General features: G+C 36.7%; 1 protein-coding gene across 1 annotated transcript in view; it reads right to left on the bottom strand.

The window, feature by feature from the left end:
* LOC120538597 (cystine/glutamate transporter-like) overlaps nt 1–11,214 on the bottom strand; it is a 42,408-nt gene extending 31,194 nt beyond the window's left edge. Inside the window, exons 1-3 of the mRNA XM_039767986.1 lie at nt 11,031–11,214; nt 9,766–9,892; nt 5,690–5,805 (exon numbers count right to left, since the gene is read on the bottom strand). Coding sequence (XP_039623920.1) covers nt 5,690–5,805; nt 9,766–9,892; nt 11,031–11,214 — 427 coding nt within the window. The remainder of the gene's footprint in view (nt 1–5,689; nt 5,806–9,765; nt 9,893–11,030) is intronic.
* Between the last annotated feature and the right edge of the window lie 14,287 nt (nt 11,215–25,501).

The following is a 25,501-nucleotide window of genomic DNA, read 5'->3' as shown; positions in this document are numbered from 1 at the left end:
ATTTTAAATAAAAATGTGCCTTTTGTTTACTGTCATTTTCTCTAATATTTTCAATGGCAATAAAGTATTGTTGTTGATTACCACATCTATTGCCAGTTATGTGGCTGTGACACGTGACTTAAATGAGACGTGTCATATGATGTCATCCATTATTAACTTCTGAGATTGCTGGGCACCACAAAAATAAACAAATTAGAAAATATACACATTGAAAAACATTGAGTAGTATTCAGCATCTAAGTTAAATGATATGAAATTTGGAGGTTTTCACATTGTTTTACTTACTTCACTAAAGAGTCTGTCACACATTTCTTTATTAAATATTTTTGTAAAAATTAGTCATATTCAGAATAACAGTTATAATAAATTGTAATTACATGTATTACTAGACTATGTTAAAATGTAATTTTAGTTATATTAACTCCTGTTATATAGTCTCTCTATTATAAAAGAAAATCTTGAGACAAGACTATTGCCAAGAGATTTTTTCAAGTTGGTAGAGGGGGTCCCGCCCACCTCTCAACCATTTCTGGTTCACAGCCACGGTCCTCTCACGTCTCATTTGTGTGAATGCGTTTGTCAGACACAGGTCTTGCGCTCTCAGCTTTTATAAATTTTTACGTTTTCCTCACTTTATGTTCTCAACAAAAGATTACTTATTATGTCCAAATTGTATTGAAGAGTTTTATCCCAAAGGGTTATCAACAGAAGAAACACGGGTAATCCTAGCACAGAGAAACGATGAAGTCAAACGAATTAATGTGAAAATTGTCAATTGGTTATAGGGGAAATTGGTTAAATGCTTATCAATAGACTATGCTGAAAAAGATAATGGTGATGGTGTGGAAGATGAAAACATCAACTTGCAATATCCTGTAGAATATCTACAACTGTTAACACCATCCGGTCTTCCACTGGCCAAATTACTGTTGACAGATGGATGTATCGTAATATTATTGCATAATTTATGTATGAGTGATGGGCTACGCAATTGGACAAGATTAGTTGTATTGAAAATTGGTCAAAAAATTCTAACATGTACAATTTTAACAGGTGACAAGAAAGGTAATATAGTACATATTCTGTGGATAACATTAGACACCAAAGGCGATCTATATATGCCATTTGTATTAAAACGTTTACAGTGTCCCGTTACAATAGCTTTTCCTATGACAATTAACAAATCACAGAGACAAATATTCGAAAAATTTGGTTTATTTATTAGAGAAAAAGAAACGATATTCACTCACGGGCAGTTATACGTTGCGTTTCACGATGTAAATCTAAGCACAGAATCAAAATTTAATGCAATCTTGAAGAACAGTTAATTCCAAATATCGTTTCTACTGAAGTAGGACAGTAAACTCAGTAAACAATACAGTAAAAGTGTAAGTTTAAAAAGTATTTGCGTGTTAATTTCAAAGCCGAACAGAATGAAAACGTACAAATACCTCTAACACAACATGAAACATAATTTTCTTTCAATTTATTACGTTTTACTATTTTTTACTATGGCTAATTACTCGCTGTAATGTAAAATACTGTAGTTATATTATACATATGTAAGAATTCCCATGAAAATAATCTGTTTAAATTGTACATCTGCTTCCCCATACGCAACCGGCAGAGCCGCAAAGTGGCTAGCGCATAGCGCCCATCCGGGGGTTGGTGAGTAAAGCGCACAGGGAGCAGAGCCCCCTAGTTTAAAACATAGTCCAAAAAGACTTGTGGTGACTCAGTAGCTTTAATACATAGCAAATACCAACCTAAGTTATGTAAAAAAATTGCACTGATTGCTAGTGGTGGGCAAATGTTGTTCAGTTTTCTTAAATATAACATTTTTAAAGTATATTCAATGCAGCAGTACTCAATAGTTACCAAAATAAAAAAAAAATCTATTAATATAAAATGACCAATACTAACTAGCACAAGGTCACTGTCAATATTACCATATTAAAGGAGAGAAGGAACTAAAATAAGCTCCCCATCTTGATGTTAATATTAGTTAAAGCCGAGAAATTCATTAAAATTATCATAACTAATAAATAGGAAAGGAGCTGATTTATTGTATAATGGGAATACCAAAAGTATCAAATTATCACAAAGATTTAAATTCTAGTCTGAAAATAAAACTGAAGCAATATAAGCTCTTTAGGTGCAGATAAACCATAATGCATACTCTCTTGAATGTTTTGCCACTAAGTACCTCTTTCAGCATGGTGCAAGCCATAATCTTGCCTAGTTCTTGGTATTTGTAACATAATCAGCCTTTCTGTGCACCGTAGAAATTGTATACCAAAATGTGACCCTTGCAGCATGCCCCGCAGCAAATCAGCTACAGTACCCTTTCGAATTCCATCTTATTGTTTATTTTACTTTAGGGGCACTGTACCTTTCCCATGCAGTTAATTAGTTTAAACTGCTTAGCCGCTGGTTGATATTGTGTTTTTTTATAAAAATGTGCAGGTTATATTAGTCCAGTCAATCCAGTTTTATATACAACATACTTAAATAATTGCTTTCCCACTCCATTCATTTCAAAAGAAGTTTTATTGTGTGTGTGTGTGTGTACTTTTATGGTTTACTTAGCTAACACAGCAGGAATAGGGAGCTGCTGAATGAGCTGCTTTTGTAGCCACCTTTTCTCTTATTTTGTATTAGAGAGCTGAGTGGCTGGCAGATGAGTAAAAGACGAAAATACACAAAAATATCCAAGGTGATGTAACCTCTCTCATGATGAAACTAAAACAATAAGTTAATTTAAGCTGAAGTCACACAGAATGTTTTTTTTTTTGCTTTAAGACAGATGTGTTCACAGATTCACCAATGCCTTTCATTTAATCAGAGATTTTAAAATTTCAAGACTTTGTACAATGCAATCTGTTTGAGGTCTCTGAACAAAAATTGATCTGTCTTGACAAATTTCTTTGAAGATTAAGTGTGCCATATTTCAATTAAATTGGTCCATAAAGGTTGAGTTGTTTCAATAGCACAGATAGACAGAAATGGCTATTACAGTATTTGTTTCTCGCATTATATGCAAACGCTCGCAAAAGGCTTAATCTCAAAAACTATGCCTCAAGGCTTCAAGGAGGCCTAGAAATATTAACGTAAGCTTGAATCTCAAGAACAGGCTTATGCCCTGCTCAAACACAAAAACAAGGCCAGACTCACAAATTCAAAAAGAAAGAGAGTAAACTCTATCAAAGCCCTAGTCTAAATTTTAAAAAATGTCCTTTATAATTAAAGATTTTTTTCATAAAAATTTCAAAAAACAAAAAAAGAGGACAAGTCAAAAAAGTCTGCCTACAGGAGACAACCCAAAAAACGAACAAAACCAAGTGTACACTTCAAATATCAAAAAATAAAACAAAAGAAATAAAATTTAAAAATAAGTATTCACAGAAACACAGAAGTCCAAAAAAGCAAAAGAACACAAGCAAAAGTTAACAAATGCATCAGCATTGAAGTAAAACTAAAACTTTGTGGACGCAGGTGCTGCAGTCACTGACTCCAGGGTATGAACGTAGCACTTGACTGACTAGCTTATGTCTACGTGTGAATGGGCAATCAGCCAAGCAAATCAATGAACCTCAGAGTAGTGCACCTGCGCCCACGTGGAGCCTACGTCCCGAATTATTATAATTTTTTTTTTTAAATACAATGCCATGAACCTCTCTCATCGCACAGAGGTTCTATGATAACATTATCCAACATTTGGATAAACTCTAAAAATATTTATGTAACTAGTTTCTTTGTCAAGTAGGCCAAGTTCTAGGCTTTTTTACAATTTTGACTGATGTCTGATTTTGCGCTTTTGTTTTGTTTGCCTGTACACTTTTTGATCTTTCCAGTTGTGATCTGGCCAACCTTTCAAGTATGATTCTTCTCTCACTTTACCTGGGGTTTGTTAAGACCTTGAATCCAATTTTCATATTTATATTTATGGGTATAGTTGTCTGGTTAAAATCATCCAGTGGTGTAATTTTGGATTCCAAAGGCATTGATGTTTTGTTCTTAATCTTGTTAGCAGTCACTAACATGTTACCATGTAAAACAACAGGTAGTGTGCGACATGATATATCATGAGTTAAACTGTACAAAACTTTCAGGTTATCTGAGATTGTGGGAACAAAAAATAGAACTAATTGCACATATTTAGCCCGTTAGAAATGTAAGTTTTGTTCTTTGACTTTGGGTTTCAGGTTACATTTTGGATTTGATGCTAGATTATTCTGAATTTCTTGTTTCAACTTTGGTTTAATTTTCTTGTTAAACATCTTTCTCCCAGTCTTTTCTTTTTCTGGCTGTTTGGTCTGACATTTTTTCCAATCTGTGTCAGAACAGCTGCTGTGTTAGGGGGTCTATCCTCATTTAGTTTTCATACAATCAACAAAGACATTCAATAATCAAATCAGTATAAGATAATAAAAAATACCAAATAAACAAGATAATTGTAATTATGAAATATTAAAATACAAAAAGGAACAAAACAAAAATATATTCAAAAATATAAATTACCAAAGCATACACCACAGGCAATAAAATAAAACAAAAAAAGGAAATAAAACAAAAAAAGAAAATAATGCCAGGGACAGAGCCCTGGCAAAACCATGATGGCAGCATATGTTGCCTGGTGTCATAGCTCTAGATCTTACCCCCACATAATGAGAGGGAACAATATTAGTTTAGTGTCAGGATCTATTATTTGACTTTAATTTATGGTTGTTGTTTTGAATTTTTGTATTTTAGCCCTTTTTCTGACTATTCCTCAGTGTTGTCCCTTGAAAGCTCTATTTTGTATCAGTCTAAAATCATTGTAAATCCTATATACTGCTCATTTAATAGTTTGGACATGCCAATAATTTGGCTAAAGGGACACATATATTAATTACTTTGATTTTACAAAATGTTTTGATAAGATACCACATTAGGCTAGGAGTCAAACAAAATAAGTTTGAGTTCATGGCACAGTGTGTAAATTAGTTTGAATATTGGTACAGAATGCAAAGGATTATTGTGAGAGGAAATGTTTCTAAATTATGAAATGTTCAAAATGGCGTCTGTTTGGAAGCAATAATGTGGCCAAATCACTTTTGAAATCTATATAAATTATTCAGTGTACATAAAAATGTAACTAACAAGATGATTACGTTTGCCAATGACACTAAACAGCACTGAAATGTCAGACCCCCTAGAGTTCAAAGTATCTTTATGGAATGATCTGAACAAATTTCAGATTTAGTCAGATATGTTCAGATGGAATTTAATGTAAATAAATGTAAAGTATTTCATTGAAGGAATAAAAATGTTGGAGCAGATTACTACACGTTATGAGAAAGACTTGTCATTGTCTAGATATTGTACAGAAACTATTAGGAAGGTCAATAAGGTGTTACGTTACCAGCATGATTAGTTGTGTACAAATAAGGTCATCTGGGACCTGCTGTGGACAAGAACAGAGGACTGACTCTGAAGTATTACAGTACTTTTTCAGAAAAAAACTGCATTCTGGAACAACTATGACCACAAGGACTACATTAATCATTTTCTTTAGTTTCTTTTCTGTTCAGGACTGGGGTGTCTGGACTGAGCACCAACTGTTTGACTTTTCAATGTGTTTATGACTCATATTTTGATTAAAGCAGGAAAGAAGAAAAGATAATATTAAAATGAAATGACTACTTACAGATTCCAATTATGCTGACCATTTTAACGAGTACTTCTGGGGCTGGACATGGACTGAAGAAAGGTTCAACAATGTATCGGCCAAATGCCAAAGCCACCACAGATGATGCAGCAGGCCTAGATTGTTCACAAAACAACAAATAATTAAATGTTGGGGAGGCAGGTAATACAGCTTTTCTAGTCAATCTTTTCTTAATTCCTCTTCTTTTTATTATATCTGAGACAAAATGTATACAAACTGCTGAAAGTACATACTGCAGCTGGCAGCTAAGAAACAAAACTGCTGCATTGTTACACAAAGCGGGTGTATTTCTCTTTAGCCTCACAGACTGCAAGGCATTTATTTACAGCAGCTAAATCCCAACCTGCTAAAGAATTCATAAAAGCACCTTTGAGTAAAATTTTTATTATCAGAAATATAGCGTGTGGTTGACATGAAGAGTTCATCAAATTGCTGCACACAGTGTACCTGTGGAAAAAATATACAGTGCAGTGAATGAAGGGCGATAACTGCTGACTGATATCATGTGTTCAAAATGGATCAAACCAAAGATGATCTGTAACAAAGTCTTAGACATGATGAAATTAATTATAGATAATTTATGTTAATCAAAGTGAACACAAATGTGAGTAACATTTTCAAAGACAATTTTATGTCATAATTATGAAATACATGCATTACTAGCTGTGGGAAAATAATTCACTTTTAGTCTTAAGCAGCATACACAGACACGTTTGCATGCCAGAAACATGAAATATATAGCTTTAAGGTGCCATTCTGTACATGACACTCCTTTACATTGTCCTTCAGTACAAATAAAAGAAAAATAAGTGTGCAAAATATCTAAACCAAGAGATTAAATGAAGTCTTCATTACCAATACATAGGTTAAGAAGCATACTTGTTTAGAACCATTATCAGTGTAATGTCTTGCATAACCAAAAATATTTAATAATCTCTTATGATTCCTGCTTAATCCAGTCCATGGTCAGAAGCATAACGTGGCAGTTCTAGTTGCAATGTAAGATAAGAAAATATTTGGTAAAAATAAACTACTGTTGCTTTTTGTATATTCCTTTTCAAAAACTTTTAATCATTACATTTCTCTAATACTTAAATATAATACCTTTTTTGACTTTACAAAACCAATAACCAAAGTGAACATTGATTTAAATATTTACATTCATTCCCTTGCCTTCTTTTAGAGATCATTTGCTCATTAATACAAATAACCTCCTCTTCTAAATAGCCAATAATGTGGCAGCAGCTCCATGTATATAGCCCACAGAAAAGGTCAGGATGTTTATTTGTTGTTTGACCAAATATTAAAATGTACAAGACAAATGATCTAGGCAAGTCTGAGTGTTGTATGATTGTTGATTCCAGATGGTTTCATCATCTTAGAAACAGCTGCCCTTTTGGGATTTTATTACATTAGAGTCTGGACAATTGAAGACCTGAAGCATATCACTGCGTCTAACAAATCTCAGCTTCTAAAGTAACATGCAAAAGGATTGGTTAGAACTTGGCTTGAAATATGTGAATCCATTGACCTGTCTAGTCTTATGTCCATGGTACAGGCTGGTTGTTGAAAAATAATGAGGAGAAGAATGTGTTCCTGTAATTTGAGCATCACAGGTACCTAAACTTTGTTTTGCTAGCCATATGCATCCGTATACAGCCACATGCTGGTTCCACATGATCATGAGCTCGACTTCAGGTTACTGCAGTGACCTACAGTTCCCAGTTCCCAATCCAATAGTGAACCTTTGAGATGAGGAGGAATTACGAGAGTCTTGCTATTGGCACATGCATCCTTACATCTGTAATGTTATGACCAGGGTTCCTTACCTGTCTTGTGTTACTTATCTTATTTCAAATATTTATTATGATTATGTATGTTAATATTGTTCTGTTTGTTATTTAGTTAATATGTTTAATGGATTATTGTTTTTGGTATGTTTAACAATATTTATGTACTGTTTCTTTAAATTTTCCCTGTGTTTTGCGGGTGATTTACCAAGAGGCGAGGCCACCTGTCAGTCTTCATTGAACGACGGTACAGCCTTCCAATGAATAGCCCTCTCAAACCAACCCTACTAGATCAACAGCTCCTACCACTTCATTTGGAATTGCCAGTGATGAGTCTACTGTTTAAATCTGATGACCAAGTGAGGAGACAACTGAAAAGGTTACACACAGAAAAAGCCACAGGACCAGATTGAGTTAGAAGCCAGAGGATCAGATGGAGTCAATCCTCAAGCTCTCAAGGCCTTTGCTCATCAACTTTGTGGTATCCTCTGTGACCTGATCAACATATCAAGACCTGAAAATGTGCTGCTGCTGTTAAAAGCATTTTGTATTGTTCCAGTCCCAAAGAAAGCTATGATTACAGACCAGTGACCTTACATCGTACATTATGAAGCTCTTAGAAGGGATGGTCCTGGATTACTCTTATTAAAGATCTGTTGGACTCACTGTATTTGCTTATTGGACAAGACTGGAGTATAAGATTCAATTATCTGTCTTCAACAAAATGTATATTCTATTTTGGACAAAGCTGGCAGGACTGTGAGGATTATGGTTTATGATTTCTTCATTGTTTTCAGTACCATCTAGCTGTCCCTGTTAAGGGGTAAGTTTAGAGATATGCAGGTGGGTGGCTTATGGACTGTGTTTCTGATGTGGATGTGAGCAACACTGCAGCACCACAAGTAATTATGATAATAAGAACATTTCTTTCTTCTCTTTTCTTCACCCTGTACAGCTACCTCTGTAAATATAACACCAGGTCATGTCGCTTGCAGAAATTCTCAGATGATTTTGCACTAATGGGATGCATTGACAAAGGGAATAAGACAGAGTATAGACATCAAGTGGAGAACTTTGTTTCTTGGTGCAGAAAGAATTGTCTGCAGCTTAACATCAGAAAAACCAAGGGTTAACTTTTGCTACACCAAAGAACCTCTATGTCCAGTCCCTGTTCAGGGAATAGATGTGACGGTGATGTGCTGCTATAAGTATTTGGTGTCCACAACAATGACACATCAGACTAGACTTGGAACACAGAGAGACTATGTAAGAAAGGGCAGACCAGACTCTTTTTTTCTTAGGTGACTGCATTCCTTGAACGTGGGAAGTGATATCCCTCACATCTTCTATAGCTCTCTAATGATTAAAATGATTTTGCATGCTGTGGTGTGCTGGGCCAGTAAGATCAATTCCAGAGAGCTGCACATAATCAACAAGCTAACTTAAAGGGTTCAAAAAAGCTCTCAACCTGCCGGATGTAATAGTGAAGAATAGAATGAACACAAAACCGAGTGCTATTATGAAAAATGCTGCACAACCCCTCTTTGACACACTACCATTGAGTACTTTTAGCCAATAAAATACTCAACAAAAGTGTAAGAGTCAAACATTTACGCCAATGTTAGTGGAAAACCTACACTTAATTTGGATCGAATGTAAGTTTCACATAGATAATGGAAGATTCTGTTTTACCCCCATAACCTAACAAGTTGATGGAATGACCTTAATTTCTGCTTTATTTTTGTATTTAGACAATTTAATGCCCCCAGATTTTAGTTAGACAGATAGAAAGAAACATGAACTGCTGTTTTGTAGGATATATCAGTATATGTCCTTTATGTTTGAGGAGTCCTCACAAGCACTTTAAAACAGAAATAAATCAAGGTGTGACTATACCAAATAAAAATTTTTATTTTAGTAATCTCTTGCCAGCAAACACCCATTCTGGTTGATTTTCTAATGTACAGTAAAAAAAAAAAACAACATGAAGAATTCCATCTTTTTCTATATTTTCCTGATAGTATGGATTATTCTTTTTTCCATTTTGTATCCCAGAAATAAACCAGGTGGTAGGTATTGACCATTTACTCTCCATAAACCACATCAAATACCAGCACCTTTACCCACAGATGTGAGCGAAACCTTTATGTTGAAGAAGATGTCAATCCATCAGTCCTTCTAGAATTTAGAACTTGACAAACCTTAATCATTAAGACTATACAATACAGAATATATTATCTGCATGCTCATGTAACAAAAACTCACCAAATCAAAATATATTGTGCCCAGAGACGAAGAAATGCTGGCATGGGTCCCAAGGTTTCCAAAAGATAAATGTAATGCCCACCAGACTTCTTAATGCTTGTGCCTAACTCAGCATAGCAGAGCGCTCCTAGAAGCCAGGTATAAAATAAGGAATACTCTTATATTAGTTAGATAGATACTTTATTAATCCCAAGGGGAAATTCACATAATCCACCAGCAGTATACTGATCCAAAAAACAATATTAAATTAAAGAGTAATAAAAATGCATGTAAAAACAGAAAATAACATTTTACATTACTATGAAATAACAAAGGAATTCCTTTATCCTCACTTAAGGCATTACTTGGATCATTTGATGCAGGGTGTACTTTAAGTTTATGACTTTTCTTAGAAACTTTCCACAGTCTATAGGATTATTTACTACTAGTTAGCTGTCTTTGTAATTTTTTTTCTTATAGCCTAGGAATTTCTTTGTCTAGTTAGTGTAGTTAAAGCAGAACAAAGAGTTCATTTGCACGCAGTAAACTCTAAACAAATTTACAAGTGTCTCTTTAAAAGCTAGACAGCAAATGTTGACACTAAGCCATTATCCACTTTCCTTTTTATATTTGTAACATCTTCCACCATGTGACTGCAACATGGCAAAAGCTGCCATTCAACAGACTCAGACATGAGAGGACTGAAAAAAAAATGCATGAAAAGGATTAGCCCATTCCTGACAGTCCACGCTTATTTAATTTTTAATATCAACCATAATACTATTTCCTCATGGAAAACCAATAGCAATAGTCAGCAATTGGTCCGAGGTCAAAGTGCTAAAGAAAACTAAAAAAAAAATGCAAAAAAAGTCAAAATACATCAACAAAAAGTACAAAATTTATTTGTTATTCTTCCCATTCTACTCTCATAAAGATATTGTTTTTAGTTCAGCCAATTTAAAGCATGAATGCTAGTCTGAGTGTGCTGTCACCCTTCATAACAGCAGCATGTGTCCATTTATCAACAATTGACGTGACTAGCTATGTGCATTGTTGCCAATATGACTATGAAACTAATATGGAAAATTGTGGCACTTGTTAGGACAAACATCTTCATTGGTTTCTTCAATCCAAGTTGCATTTTCCCTAGTTGAATAAAAAGAAAATTGTATAACTCATTTCTAATACTTGTAAAATAGTTTTTAAAAGTAATACCCATATGCTGTATTTTATGACTGACTGAACCTTAACCTAGGCTTTCTGGAGAACAGTGTTATTTTACGTACCAAAAGTAGAGATAATTCCTGTGGCCAACCAGATGATAAGAGACATGCCAACATTGCCGGAGTTTTTCAGGACACCTTTGGGAGCAATGAAAATCCCACTTCCTACGACTGTGCCTATAATAAGGCACACTGACCCCAGAAGGTTGACTTTTTTCCTCAAGTAAACAGTTTCTGTACCTGCCATTTCTGAAATGAAGCTTCTGTCTGTGTTGACAGTGCTTTTGGGCACTTTCTTAGCCACCCCTCCCCTCTCTGTCTCTTTTCTGATTAATAAAATGTCAATTGCTAAACGAAAACTCCCCTCATCTACATATGCTTTCCAAAGTAAATGAGAAAAAGCCTGGGACAAGGAAATTAATAAAGCCGTAAAACTGGGTGCCTCTGCAAAGCATCACACTCCCTAACATTGAAAATGTTTCAGTTTCTTTCAATAATATGAATGGCAACTAAATGATTACATCAACAAATTGACAATGACCCAAAAAATGTGAAATTAACAGAATTGAAGTGGCATCTTCAAACAGATATACAACTGCTTCAAAGTCTTTCACACAGCATGATCAATTCATCCATCCATTTTCTAAGCCTGTCTTGTCTATTACAGGATGACAATGAAACCATGAGGGCTTAAACTTACTCAGACCAGACCAATTTAAACTTGTAGCTGAACTGGGGAAGGGTTAACAGACCAACTGTTAAAAAAGCCATACGTGGCCATAAAAGGCACAAAAGACACGTGGACAAAATTGTTGGTACCCTTCAGTCAATAAAAGAAAAACTCACAATGGTCACAGAAATAACTTTAATCTGACAAAAGTAATAATAAATAAAAATTCTATGAAATTTAACCAATGAAAGTCAGACATTGAGTTTCAGCCATGCTTCAACAGAATTATTTAAAAAAATAAACTCATGAAACAGGCCTGGACAAAAATGATGGTACCCCTAACTTAATATTTTGTTGCACAACCTTTTGAGGCAATCACTGCAATCAAACGATTCCTGTAACTGTCAATGAGACTTCTGCACTTCTCAGCAGGTATTTTGGCCCACTCCTCATGAGCAAACTGCTCCAGTTGTCTCAGGTTTGAAGGGTGCCTTTTCCAGACGGCATGTTTCAGCTCTTTCCAATAGATGCTCAATAGGATTGAGGTCAGGGCTCATAGAAGGCCACTTCAGAATAGTCCAATGTTTTCCTCTTAGCCATTCTTGGGTGTTTTTAGCTGTGCGTTTTGGGTCATTGTCCTGTTGCAAGACCCATGACCTGCGACCAAGCTTTCTGACACTGGCCAGCACATTTCTCTCTAGAATCCCATGATAGTCTTGAGATTTCATTGTACCCTCCACAGATTCAAGACACCCTGTGCCAGATGTAGCAAATCTGCCCCAGAACATAACAGAGCCTCCTCCATGTTTCACAGAAGGGACAGTGTTCTTTTCTTGATATTCTTCATTTTTCCGTCTGTGAACAAAGAGCTGATGTGTTCAATTTTTGTCTCATCTGTCCATAGGACATTCTCCCAGAATCTTTGTGGCTTGTCCACATGTAGTTTGGCAAATTCCAGTCTGGCTTTTTTATGATTTGTTTTCAACAATGGCATCCTCCTTGGTCGTCTCCCATGAAGTCCACTTTGGCTCAAACAACGATGGATGGTGCGATCTGACACTGATGTTCCTTGAGCTTGAAGTTCACCTTGGATCTCTTTAGAAGTTTTTCTGGGCTCTTTTGTTACCATTCGTATTATCCGTCTCTTTGATTTGTCATCAATTTTCTTCCTGCGGCCACGTCCAGGGAGGTTGGCTACAGTCCCATGGATCTTAAATTTCTGAATAATATGTGCAACTGTAGTCACAGGAACATCAAGCTGCTTCGAGATGGTCTTATAGCCTTTACCTTTGACATGCTTGTCTATAATTTTCTTTCTAATCTCCTGAGACAACTCTTTCCTTCGCTTCCTCTGGTCCATGTTGAGTGTGGTACACACCATGTCACCAAACAACACAGTGACTACCTGGAGCCCTATATATAGGTCCACTGACTGATTACAAGATTGTAGACATCTATGATGCTAATTAGTGGACACACCTTGGATAAACTTGTCCCTTTGGTCACATTATTTTCAGTCTTTTCTAGGGGTACCATCATTTTTGTCCAGGCCTGTTTCATGAGTTTTTTTTTTTAATAATTCTGTTGAAGCATGGTTGAAAAGCAATGTCTGACTTTTATTAGTTACATTTCATAGAATTTTTATTTATTATTACTTTTGTCAGATTAAAGTTATTTCTGTGACAATTTTGAGTTTTTCTTTCATTGACTGAAGGGTACCAACAGTTTTGTCCACGTGTTTGTATCTGTAAAATGTACCAAACTTCTAAACCTCTAAGCAAGAAGAGATATGCACTGTTCCACCGTATTTCGCATATTTGACCTTTCTGATTCACATTTTAAAACTGCTTTACTAACACGGCAGTAAGTGTTTATATGACCAAACAGTTTAAACTATACAGATTCCATTTTATAGACAAGGAAAAGTAGTCATAAAGCCTAGCCTGGAAAGTCTTTTTTCTGTGGGGACATAAGAACTTTTGCCTTCTTTGAAATTTTCTGTTTATTGCTGGCAGACATATATTAGGCCACTACCTTAACAACCTGAATATTTCCCAGAAATAATATTTTCAGGCTTTATGTGTTATCACAATTTATACTTTTATTGAGGTATTTCTTAATGTCTTGATACATGGAAGAGCATAAGCTCCATTAGCATTATTATCCACTTTGCAAATCATTTAAATGGTGATAATGATGATGATAATGGTGATAATGCAAATCTTTGGCTCAGCTTTGCTAAAAGAGGAAAACGCCATCCAAATTTCTGTCTACCAATGTGTGATGGATTCACAGGCAAATGAGCAACATGAAAATTAAAAACGAGACTGGCCACACAAAGTTAAGCAACAACAAAAAACTAAAACAAAAAAGACACAGCAAGCTTAAAGTCTGAAAAATGAGCACACTCTGTTTATCTATCTGTGTATTTTACTCTTTTCTTTGTCTATTTTTCTATTTAGCTGACACATTAGATAGATAGATAGATAGATAGATAGATAGATAGATAGATAGATAGATAGATAGATAGATAGATAGATAGATAGATAGATAGATGCTTTATTAATCCCAAGGGGAAATTCACAAATTATAGGCCTGTCTTGATAGTTTTGTAGAACCTGACCCAAGGTATGAGAATCTACTTCTTCCATGCCCTTCTTTTCATTCATATAGTAGTAAACAGACAGATAGTGATAAAATAGACCAAACCATAGCTAAGTCACCAGAGGCAAACAGCAGTCAGAAAATGACAGCAGACTCGGGGCTCAGAGATTGTTCAGGCTTGTTGCATTTCTAATTGTAAAGTAAAGGGAAAAGGAAACACAGCAAGGTGTGTGAATTGTAGTCATGTTAAAAGCCCACTTAATCATTTCAGGCATTAATAAGACTTTGATTGTCGTAGAAAAACAAACCCGGTTATATTGATTTGGCTAAGCTGGCTCAATTTTATTAGAGAGTCCAGGGTGAAGAAAGTGAAGAGTTCTGTCAGACTTTATAATGACAAGATTCAACATTCTCCTGCTGCAAATAACTTCTGTGGTTCAGAGCTCACTTCCACAGTTTATTCATTATGGGATTGGAAATTATTTGAGTACTGCTCTTTAAATTCAATTCAGTGTATTCCTTTTCACCTACAGCACACTTTCACAAAATTTGCGGTTGCCATGCATGGAGACTGTCAAAATGATACCTTAACACAGTCAGCCATGTTTGCATTTATAACTGAGTTAAAAGCCCACTTGTACTCATCTACTCAATAATTACCACATTTCAGTTATCCAATAGTCATATTTGTAAGCCAAAATAATTATACCTTGCTGCATTTTCCCCACTGCATTACCTGAGGTGAATTTCTCCCTTTCCTTGACATCTGACTTTTTCCATGAAAAACTTTAAACCTTTTACTATCTATACTAATAAAAGGCAAAGCCCTCACTGACTCACTGACTGACTCACTCACTCACTCACTGACTCACTTATCACTAATTCTCCAAGTTCCCGTGTAGGTAGAAGGCTGAAATTTGGCAGGCTCATTCCTTACAGCTTACTTACAAAAGTTAAGCAGGTTTCATTTCGAAATTCTACACGTAACGGTCATAACGGTCGACAACGTCCGCCATGTTTAACTTTCTTATTCATGGCCCCATCTTCACGAAATTTGGTAGGCGGCTTCCCTGCGCTAACCGAAACCAATGTATGTATTTATTTCGGTGGTATGACGCCACTGTCAGCCGCCATATTGAACTTTCCAACGTCACTAATTCTCCAACTTCCCGTGTAGATAGAAGGCTGAAATTTGGCAGGCTTATTCCTTACAGCTTGCTTATAAAAGTTAAGCAGGCTTCATTTCGAAATTCTGCACGTAACAGTCATAACGGTCGATAATGGTCGACAACGTCCGCCATGTTTAACTTTCTTATTTATGGCCCCATCTTCACAAAATTTGGTAGGTGGCTTCCCTGCACTAACCAAAACCAATGTACGTACTTATTTCGGTGGTATGACGCCATTGTTGGCCGCCATATTGAATTTTCCACACGTCACTAATTCTCCAACTGCCCATGTAGGTAGAAGGCTGAAATTTAGCAGGCCCATTCCTTACAGCTTACTTACAAAAGTTAAGCAGGTTTCATTTCAAAATTCTACGCGTAACGGTCATAACGGTCAACAACGTCCGCCATGTTGAACTTTCTTATTTACGGCCCCATCTTCACAAAATTTGGTAGGTGGCTTCCCTTAGCTAACTGAAACCAATGTACGTGCTTATTTCGGTGGTATGACGCCACTGTCAGCCGCCATATTGAATTTTCCAACATCACTAATTCTCCAACTTCCCGTATAGGTAGAAGGCTGAAATTTGCAAGGCTCATTCCTTACAGCTTACTTACAAAAGTTAAGCAGGTTTCATTTCGAAATTCTACCCGTAATGGTCATAACGGTCAACAGCGTCCGCCATGTTGAACTTTCTTATTTATGGCCCCATCTTCTCGAAATTTGGTAGGCGGCTTCCCTCCACTAACTGAAACCAATGTGCCTACTTATTTCGGTAGTATGATGCCACTGTTGGGCGCCAAATTGAACTTTTCAACATTCTTTGTTACTTATGGGCCCATCTTCAAGAAATTCTATCGATCAAAGAACTGTCACTTACCGAGTGGTTTCCATGCCCGGAGATACCACCTACCTTTTCCATTCTCTTTGTTACATATTGCACGGCCATATCAGGCTCACTCTTGATATCCGGAGGAACATTCTGTCTTATGTATTGAATGACTGGGACAGGTTCAAGGTGTGGACTGATGACGGTACAGGAGATAATTATACTACACAGGAGCACTAGAAGAGTGAAGTTTTCATTTTTCACCTATGGTTCTGCATGTGAGTTGATGGCTGCCGCTGAATTGTTCGGTTGTCGCTTTCAAGTGTACCGAAATGGCCAAATATTTTACACCTTTCGACAATCGCTAATGCCTCTTAAACATCTTAGATTCACAGGTGACGATTTCAGTAGTGGACACTTTGATGTTTATGAATGTTTAAACTCTCAAAAGCTGGATGTGATTTTATCGATGAAACCGGTTGTGTGCTTACAACGCTTGACAGATGCCAAATGTCACTTCAACACAACAAATCCTGCAAATACTGTCGTAATTGAAACAAACCATGAAACTCAAACCGATTATGACAGCAGCAATCCAAGCTGTGAGATTTGAGACAAGATTACTGTTCATATGGCCAACTGTAAGTTACATGCTCAAGAGTAAGCTCAGCGCACAGCTTGGTCATGTTACAACCGGAGGGCCGAACTGACAACATGGTATACAAAGAGATTCTTAACAAATAATTATTGGCATATTGTCCCACAGTTTAAAAAGGTTTAGTTTTCTTCTTAATAAAAATTTGAATGCAGTACTTCACCGCTGCGAAGCGCGGGTATTTTGCTAGTTTTTGCATATATCTCTTTTGTATTTAGTGATTTTTGCACAGTAATTAATTAACCACGTTTATAGATTTAGTCCTTTTATGAGGTTAATTTCCTAGTCGATGAGTGTAATTTGGATTATCTTGTGGGGCTTAGCATTAATTCTCTAACCTTGGCAAAAAATAAATAAATGAATCATAGTTGACCTTTGGTGGTTCTTTGAATTTTGGTCTGCCCAGATACACAGTGCCAAGAAAGGGTAACAAAGAGGACATTGAGATAACTCCTCTGGAAAGTTTTGTGGTTTTAGTAAGATTTTCCTCAACGGGAGAATGCCTGGTTAGTGTGGATTGAGCAGAAAAACCACTGACACAGAAGATTTAAGTGGAGGTGAAGTGTGGAAGGAAGAGACTTGCAAATCAACTTAGTGGCACCGATCTCCTTAGTGACTGATTAGCAAACTGTTATTTACCCAGTCATGTCCTATCATAATACATTTCATGTCTGGCATGCAGCCCATACCATTTGAAGTTGACTTGGTGAACAGTGTGGACTCTGAATCACTTCCACTGTATCACAATGGAGGAGGTGCACTCACATGCAAATTTCAAGGAGATTTTTCTTTAATTTTTGAGAGGAACCAAGTTCGTAATTCCTCTTATACACATCAGCAATTTAAGAGAATTATTCATACACAGGCATATGTCCAATATAAGATTAGTAAATTCAGCAGTTAAGAGCTCTCCATTTTATCCTCTCTGCTATGTGCAAATGCACCCCTACTTATACGCACATCACACACTGTGGATGGGGCCTGTGATCAGAGGACTGATGTGAGGGGGCCATTGGGTGGTCACAGACCTCAGCAATTCAGGAGCTCTGCTGGAAAGCCCATTGGATTGCACATTTTTGACACTTGGTTTACTTGACTTGAGATAGATAACTCCTTCCACAACTCTATTCGTAATCATAGTGTGACCAGGCGTATCATGTGACATTATTGAATTATAATGTAAAATTGTAACCTCCTCAACAAAGCAGAGGTCTGGAGATCTGCAGCTTGACTCTGTAGGGTGTTTTGCTGTTTTATGAATTGTTAAATTAATGTCATTGTGACAATATGCGTTTTTTACAAGCAGAGAGAGGAGCACAGCAAAGAAAAAAAATGAAAGCATCAAAAAGCAGATCATGCTGCACTTTCTGTTGTGTTTAGAAATTTAAATTTGTCCAAACTCCAGTAAGCTAGCTAATGTAACATTAATTGCCATTACAATAAAGCTAGTGGTGAACTTGTACTAATGGAGTAGCCTTATATGTAATCTTTTTGATATTGATATCAAGTTATAGTACATACCTGGCTAAGAATTATTTATTCTTGCCATATACACCTCAAATTATTTATTATCGCTATATAGACCTCAGGACTTCTACACGTTGTTAAAGGCTACTACCATTAGTGGACATGTTGAGTACTTGGAGTGGATTGGCTTAATTGTGGAAAAGTGCCAAGCAAGCAACTTAGACATCCAAAAAGAGCAATTAGCTCAGATTAACTTCAACTGTTAGTTAATTTTATTGGTAGCCAACCTTACTGATCTACGTAATGCCTTATGCTTTATTGCTGTATGCTGTCAATGGAAGCACAAAATAATGTTTAGATAAATTCATAAGTGGAGCTGATATATTCACATGACTATTTTTAAAATATCTAAATATTCAGCTTCGTTTTGACCCTATATTTAGTGCATTAATAAACTCATTGTAGTAGTTGTAGTTTTTTTTATAATTAGTAGTAGTAGTATTTTATATATTAGTAATAGAAGTAGTTGTTGTATTTTATATTTTTATCTTTATTATTATTATTATTGATAGTAATAGTAGTAGTTGTAGTATTATTATTAAAATTGTTTTTGTTGATGTTGTATCACATGTCACAAGTGTTTCTGTTGGCTGTATCAAATAACAAAGAGTAACAGCATATTGATTCCCTGGGCAATTTTTATTATTATAACAAATTGGGCCTTCATTTGTTAAAGGAAACAGATCAATTGTTGTATGATTGCCATTAAATATCATTGAAGTCCAAATCTATGGGTTTCCCACCAGATTAAAGTATCTCTTCCAGTTACACGTTTTTTCAAAACTTAAATACATCAAGACATACTTGAGGCAATCCATGGCACAAGAACATATAAGCAGCTTGCTTATCATCAGTATCACCTTAGACCTTCAACAGAAGCTGTTGTACGAGGACCTAATAAACAGTGGTGTAGCTCGAGTTTGTGCTGCTCGGGGCAGGGCGGAGCTTCAATTCGCTGCCCTCCAACATATCTGAATATGTTAAACTATTTAATTAGAAAATTAAAATGACGTATAGAGAAAAATTAAGATACATTTTGCATAGATTTATTCATATATAAAGAAACAGCAATAATTTTTATATACATTTATAAGCATCAACTAGACAAGAATATAGTATAGACACCCTGATAAGCCGTCTTCTAATTATTAGTTTAATATAATTACGCCAAGAAAACCAGAACCAAAGTAATAGGTGGGGATGTTTTCTGCGCAGAGCAAGAACGCATTCGGATTAATAACAAAACAAAATGATAAATTGTAAATTAGTTGTTTATCTTCCTAGAAATTATTATCGGTGTAACGTTTATGTTTATTTTTGTCATTGCCTCATACATTTCAACTGCTGTTTCTGATGCAGAAGGACAGTCTGAACATTATTTTTCAAGCATTTGTGGTTAAAAATCAGAGAATTTGACTTTTTTCATACATGGAGTGATATTTTTTCCGAACCCTGCTGCTTACACACGAATTGTACCGAGCCTTGTGGCCAATAATGCCGCCTTTAAAAATGTGCCACCCGGGGCGGGGCTCCTAGCTACGCCACTGCTAATAAATTACAGGCAGTCCCCGGGCTACATACGAGATACGGACTGTACGTTTGTTCTTAAGTTGAATTTGTATGTAAGTCAGAACAGGTACATTATTTTAATAAATGCTATTGTTGACCAACTGTAACCAAGTGCTCTGCCAATGAATGATGGAGTTTCACTTCTCTCTGACCTTTTTAATATTTCTACTTTATTTTTAATGGTGATGGTTTTTCTCTTCTTTACTGTATCGCCCGCACTTGCATCAGATTTGTGTTTCAGAGACATTCTTGAAGGGTAAAGACAAAAGGTTAAGATGAGCTCTTCTGCACAGCACTGTACATGCTATCACAGCAGGAAGGCACCCGTCGTCAACATGTCTCATGTACTGACAAAAGACAACTTCCTGCTATGTGTGTAACAGTACAAGCAGGCTTGCTATTGAGAATGAATGGGGGCGGCGAGGGGCGGTTCACCATTCGCCCACCACATAGTCACCTCCACTACAGTATACTGCCTGCAGCATCCGCCCACCGAGAACGAACATGGTACAGCCAAAGGCAGGTAGTGAATCACCCACCACCACCCCCATTCAACAGGCAGCCACCCGATGCACACTACAATGCTACCCCCTGCCGCCCCGTTCACCCTCAATGGCCTCCGTTCAGCCACAACCAGGTCACCGCTTGCAGCATTACCAGCCACCCACCGAGAACAAACGGGGCAGCTGTGTGTGATGGGTGGGCTGTGAAATGCCACCCTCCACTCCATCCAGCCTGCATCCAGTCAGGAGCAGTACCTGCGACGGCAAAGTGGGCGGGCAGTGAACGCCCCATCAAGCCTCCGTCCTGCACATGAGCGATAGCTGTGGCCCCGATGACTATGGACCAGGGGTCACCACTTGCCACCGGGAGCCACCCGAGGGACACTACATTGTGCGAGCAGTGAAATTGGCCGCCCTCCTGCCTCCATCTAGCCACCGCTTGCAGCGTCCCCAGGCCGAAGATGACAGAGCGGCAGTTACTGAGGCGAATGCGTCACAGCTGTGGCCCCATTCGTAAGTCGTAGGTCGGATGTCCATAACCTGGGGACTACCTGTACTTTGCTTCTAGAAAATGTAGACGTGTGTTGTTGTGATATGCAACAAAGAAACTGAAGAAACCCCTAAACATTCACTTTCAAGTCTTGATTACTTAAAAAAAAGTATTTGTATTTGACATTAAAAGTTCTAGTTAAGTTTGTGATGTTTGTTTCTTTTTTATTTATTTTTATACAGGTATTTATTGTTTAAACTAAAGCTGTTGATAGAAATGCTAATGTAGTGAATTCAGAGATTGGCAGGGCAGGACCCAGTTTGGCTAGGGGCTGCACTGGCTATGTCTCTAGGTACGTTTTATACCCTTCTGCACTGAAATCTGGTACTTGCAGTGTTTTTTCATTTTTGTTACCAGTCCCTTACCATCTTGCAACTGCTGTAAACTATAGTTTGATTTATGTTATAGATTCATACAAAACCTGATATAAGGTAGTTGTAGTTTTCTTCCATTATTTCAACTTGTTTCTTTTTTGCTTCAGCCTCTTAAGTTTGCCTTTTCTAAGTGTCCAGCCAGTAGGAAAGTTGTCAGCAAAATTAACACGATGGCTGGTTAGATATGTTGTCAAACCAGATCTCTTGCACTGAGACAATGAACTGTCAAATTTGACTATTAGATTTACTGCGTTCACTAGGTATGAAGAAAAACTCTTCTTCCCACTCCTCTCTGAAAACCCGATGCTCCTCTTCCTATACATGTTTGTTTTTGCTTTCAGCTAAATTGCATACTGTAAAAAATTCCAACATGAATGAGTACTGGGTTGGAACCAGAGAAACATTTGTTTCAATATTTGCTATACAGAATACTGTATGTAATGTTGTAACCAGCAACACAGCCAGCAAGTAAGAAATACTTTACCCATTGGATGTAGGGGAAATACATTTTTAAGTCAGTCACATGTACCACACAGATAGCTACAATCTGAATACCACTGCCTGGGATATAATGAATCTTGAATGAATGAAAGTCATCCCTTTGCCTTTACCTCACTATTGGCACGTAGACTTATCTTGAAAAACTGGAGGAATCCTAACTGTCCTCTTTTAAGTCAGTAGGTAACTGATGTTTTAGACTAAATTGGAAAAAATCTAATTCTCACTTAGAGGATCTGCTCAAAACATTTTTAAAACCTGGCAGGACCTAATCAATAACATATTAGAATAAGCATTTATATTGGGGGAAAAGACTCCTTTCTCTCTTTACTACTCTCAACTGTTTTGCTCTGGATGTTGACCTTCCACTCTTTCTCATAGGTGGGGGTTGATTTGATTTTAATTTTAGTTTTGTTAAGTTTGACTCGATTGTATGGAATGTTATATGCTTTTAATAAATTCATTAAATTAAATTAAAGAAAGAAAGTTATCCCTTGACAAAATATATTTTCTTTAGTCTGTACCTTAGCCTCATGTTGTGGGTATGTTTTCAGCACAGGCAGACCAGAATCGCCCACAGAATTAGGAGCATGCACAGTGCATGCCATTGAAGTCGCCTTTCCTGCAGGCATTTCTGAGACAAATGGCGGATGGCAATGTGGAGCATAGCTGTATAAAACATGACTGGCACTGAACCAAGGCTGAGGTGCAGATCTGGACAAGACAGAGGAACAGACGTCATAGCAAACAAGTAAAGAGTAAGGTGGGGAGCATTCATTTATAGTGCATTGCAGTATCCACCACACGACGAACGACCTGGATTGGGACCCGAGTGCAGTGGGTGACACCTCGGCACCACACTGGAACAGTGTGAGGTTTTCTTTACGGCGGCTGAGTGGGGATCTCCCTCCCAATGCCTGGTGTCTACCTTAGTTACTCTCCTTGCTTCTTTGGCCCAAAAAACTACCCCTCAACAGCAGACACATGAGCTTATTTATGAAGTAGAAAGATAAAAGATCATAAGAACAATAATGATGTTCAAGAGCAGAAATGAAATGTTAAAAAATTATAAATATAACATTTAGTAAATCTTATTTAATAAATAAATATTAAAAACTAAAACTTAATTAAAAATTAAATAACATTATTTAAATCTTATTTTACCATTTTAATATTTCAAAAATACAAAATAAAATTATAAAGATACACATTTCAGCTGTCACATTTCTTAATATATCCAATTATATTTAAAAGAATCTTTTTCTTCATGTGGTTAGTGTGTTTTAAATTCAATTTGACAAACTCCAAGCAGGTTGTCAAATGCCTTTTACTCAAGAATGCCGCTGAGATGATCGTCTTTCTGGCAAGACCAAAGCACATTTGCCTTCTTTGGATTGTTAGAAGGCTCTATGTTTGTGTAGGCAGACACATATATTAGCTGTGGTCACACTGTGTAAGAACAGTCTCAAAAATAAAGAATTTTTGGGACGCCAACAAGGTTGCCCCTTTTATTTACCTCCAGACAAATCCAAAATTGCAAAAGAACAAAAAGAAAATGTGTGGCTTGGTGCTGCTCCCCAAACTGGGACTTCTCATATACAACAAAAGAAAATCTTCTCTCAGTAATGTTAAGACAGTGCCCTGTCCTGTGGTTTACTCTGGTTTTCACAAAAGACACCTTCTTCTGGGACTTCCAGGTTTTATGGCGGTTGGACTGCAAGGGGTGAGACTAGGTGCCCTTACTGGACGGTTTCTCAGCACTGTAAGGGAAGAAGAAAAGGAAAATAAAGTTAGTAGTAGACCCCCCACCCCCCCATCTCTGCGGAGTATTGCATACCTGAATTGAGTCCATGGAGGAGTCCTTAATATTAATATCCAGAAATTATATTTTCAGGCTGTCTGTGTTATCTCGGTTACCTTGCCATATGACAATAACCCGAAGCAAACAGCAAAGCCAATGCAGTCGTGGCTTCAGGACAAATGTGTTTTTGTTCTGGAGTGGCCCAGCCAGAGCTTGGACTTTTACCCAATCATATACTTTAAGTATATTTACAAATATATGTGAAAACCTAAGATCATTATGTAACAAAATGTGGAAAAAATATAGTGGTTTGAATACTTATTGAAAGGACTGTATGCTCTATTTCTAAGAACACCATGTCCATACCTGGTGCTGTAACATGTAATGTTTATGTAATCTTTTCCATGGTAATGCAGTAGAGATCTGGTATTGTCAGCAATTGCACAAGAGGTGAATAACTCTTGACAGTCTTTTTTTCCACAATTATCCAAATTTAATGCAAAAGTATGCAAATTTTGGGATTAGCTTTGCTAAAGACATAAAAAAGGCATCCAAATTTCTATTAATCAATGTGCAATGGATTTACAGGCAAACAAGCAACATGAAAAATAAAATATAAAACTGGGCACACAAAGTTTAACATCAACCAAAAAAGCAAAACGAAGAAGATACAGCAAGCTCAGTGTCTGAAAAATGAGCTTGGAATCCTAGCACATTCTTGGTTTATCTATCTGTGTATTTTACTTTTTTCTCTGTCCATTTTTCTAGGTAACATATACATTATAGTCCTGTCTTGATAGTTTTGTGGAAACAGATCCAAACTATGAGAGTCTACTTCTTAATTTCCCTTCTTTTTATTCATTAGTAGACAGACAAATAGTGATAATATACCCAATTATTGCTAAATCACCAAAGGCAAACATCAGTCACAAAATGACAGCAGACTCGGGGCTCTGAGATCATTCAAGCTTGTTGCATTTCTAATTGTAAAGTAAAGGGAATAGGAAACACAGCAGGGTGTGTGTATTGTAGTCATGTTAAGAGTCCACTTAATAATTTCACGCATTAATAATACTTTCATACTAACAGAAGAATGTAGAACTTACTGTAGTTATACTGATTTGGCTAAACTGACTCTGTTGTATTAGATGATCCAGGGTGAGGAAAATAAAGAGTTCTGTCAGACTTTATAATGACAGGAACTCAACATCTTCCATCTTTCCAGGATTGGAAATTATTTAAGTATTGCTGTTTAAACTCAATTCAGTGTATTCACTTTGACAAAATTCAGGATTTTCACTGCCATGCAAGGAGACTATCAAAATGATTTCATAACACAGTCAGCCATGTTTGCATTTTGTGAGTTAAAAGCCCACTTGTTTTACTCATCAACTCAGTAATTACCACATTTCAAATGTCCAAAAGTCATATTTGTTAGTCAAAATAATTATACCTTGCTGCTGCATTCAAAGCCTTACCTAAGGTGAACCTCTGCCTTTTTTTTTTTGTTCTTTAGTTCACCTTATACAATTTCTCGTATTAGGAATTTGTTCGTTTTCGCATACCCCTTGGGGTCAGAGCGCAGGGTCAGTCATTGTACAGCACCCTTGAAGCAATTGCAGGTTTAGGGTCTTGCTCAAGGGCCCAGTAGAGTAGGATCTCTTTTGGCAGTGATGGGGATTTGAACCGGCAACCTTGGGGGGATACCAGTGCAGATCCTTAGACTCAGAGCCACCACTCCGACCCTGATGCCTTTCCCTGATATCTGACTTTTTCCTGAAAAAATA

This window comes from Polypterus senegalus, chromosome 11, assembly GCF_016835505.1.
Source record: "Polypterus senegalus isolate Bchr_013 chromosome 11, ASM1683550v1, whole genome shotgun sequence".
NCBI lineage: Eukaryota > Metazoa > Chordata > Cladistia > Polypteriformes > Polypteridae > Polypterus > Polypterus senegalus.
This window is presented reverse-complemented; position numbering and strand designations above follow the sequence as displayed.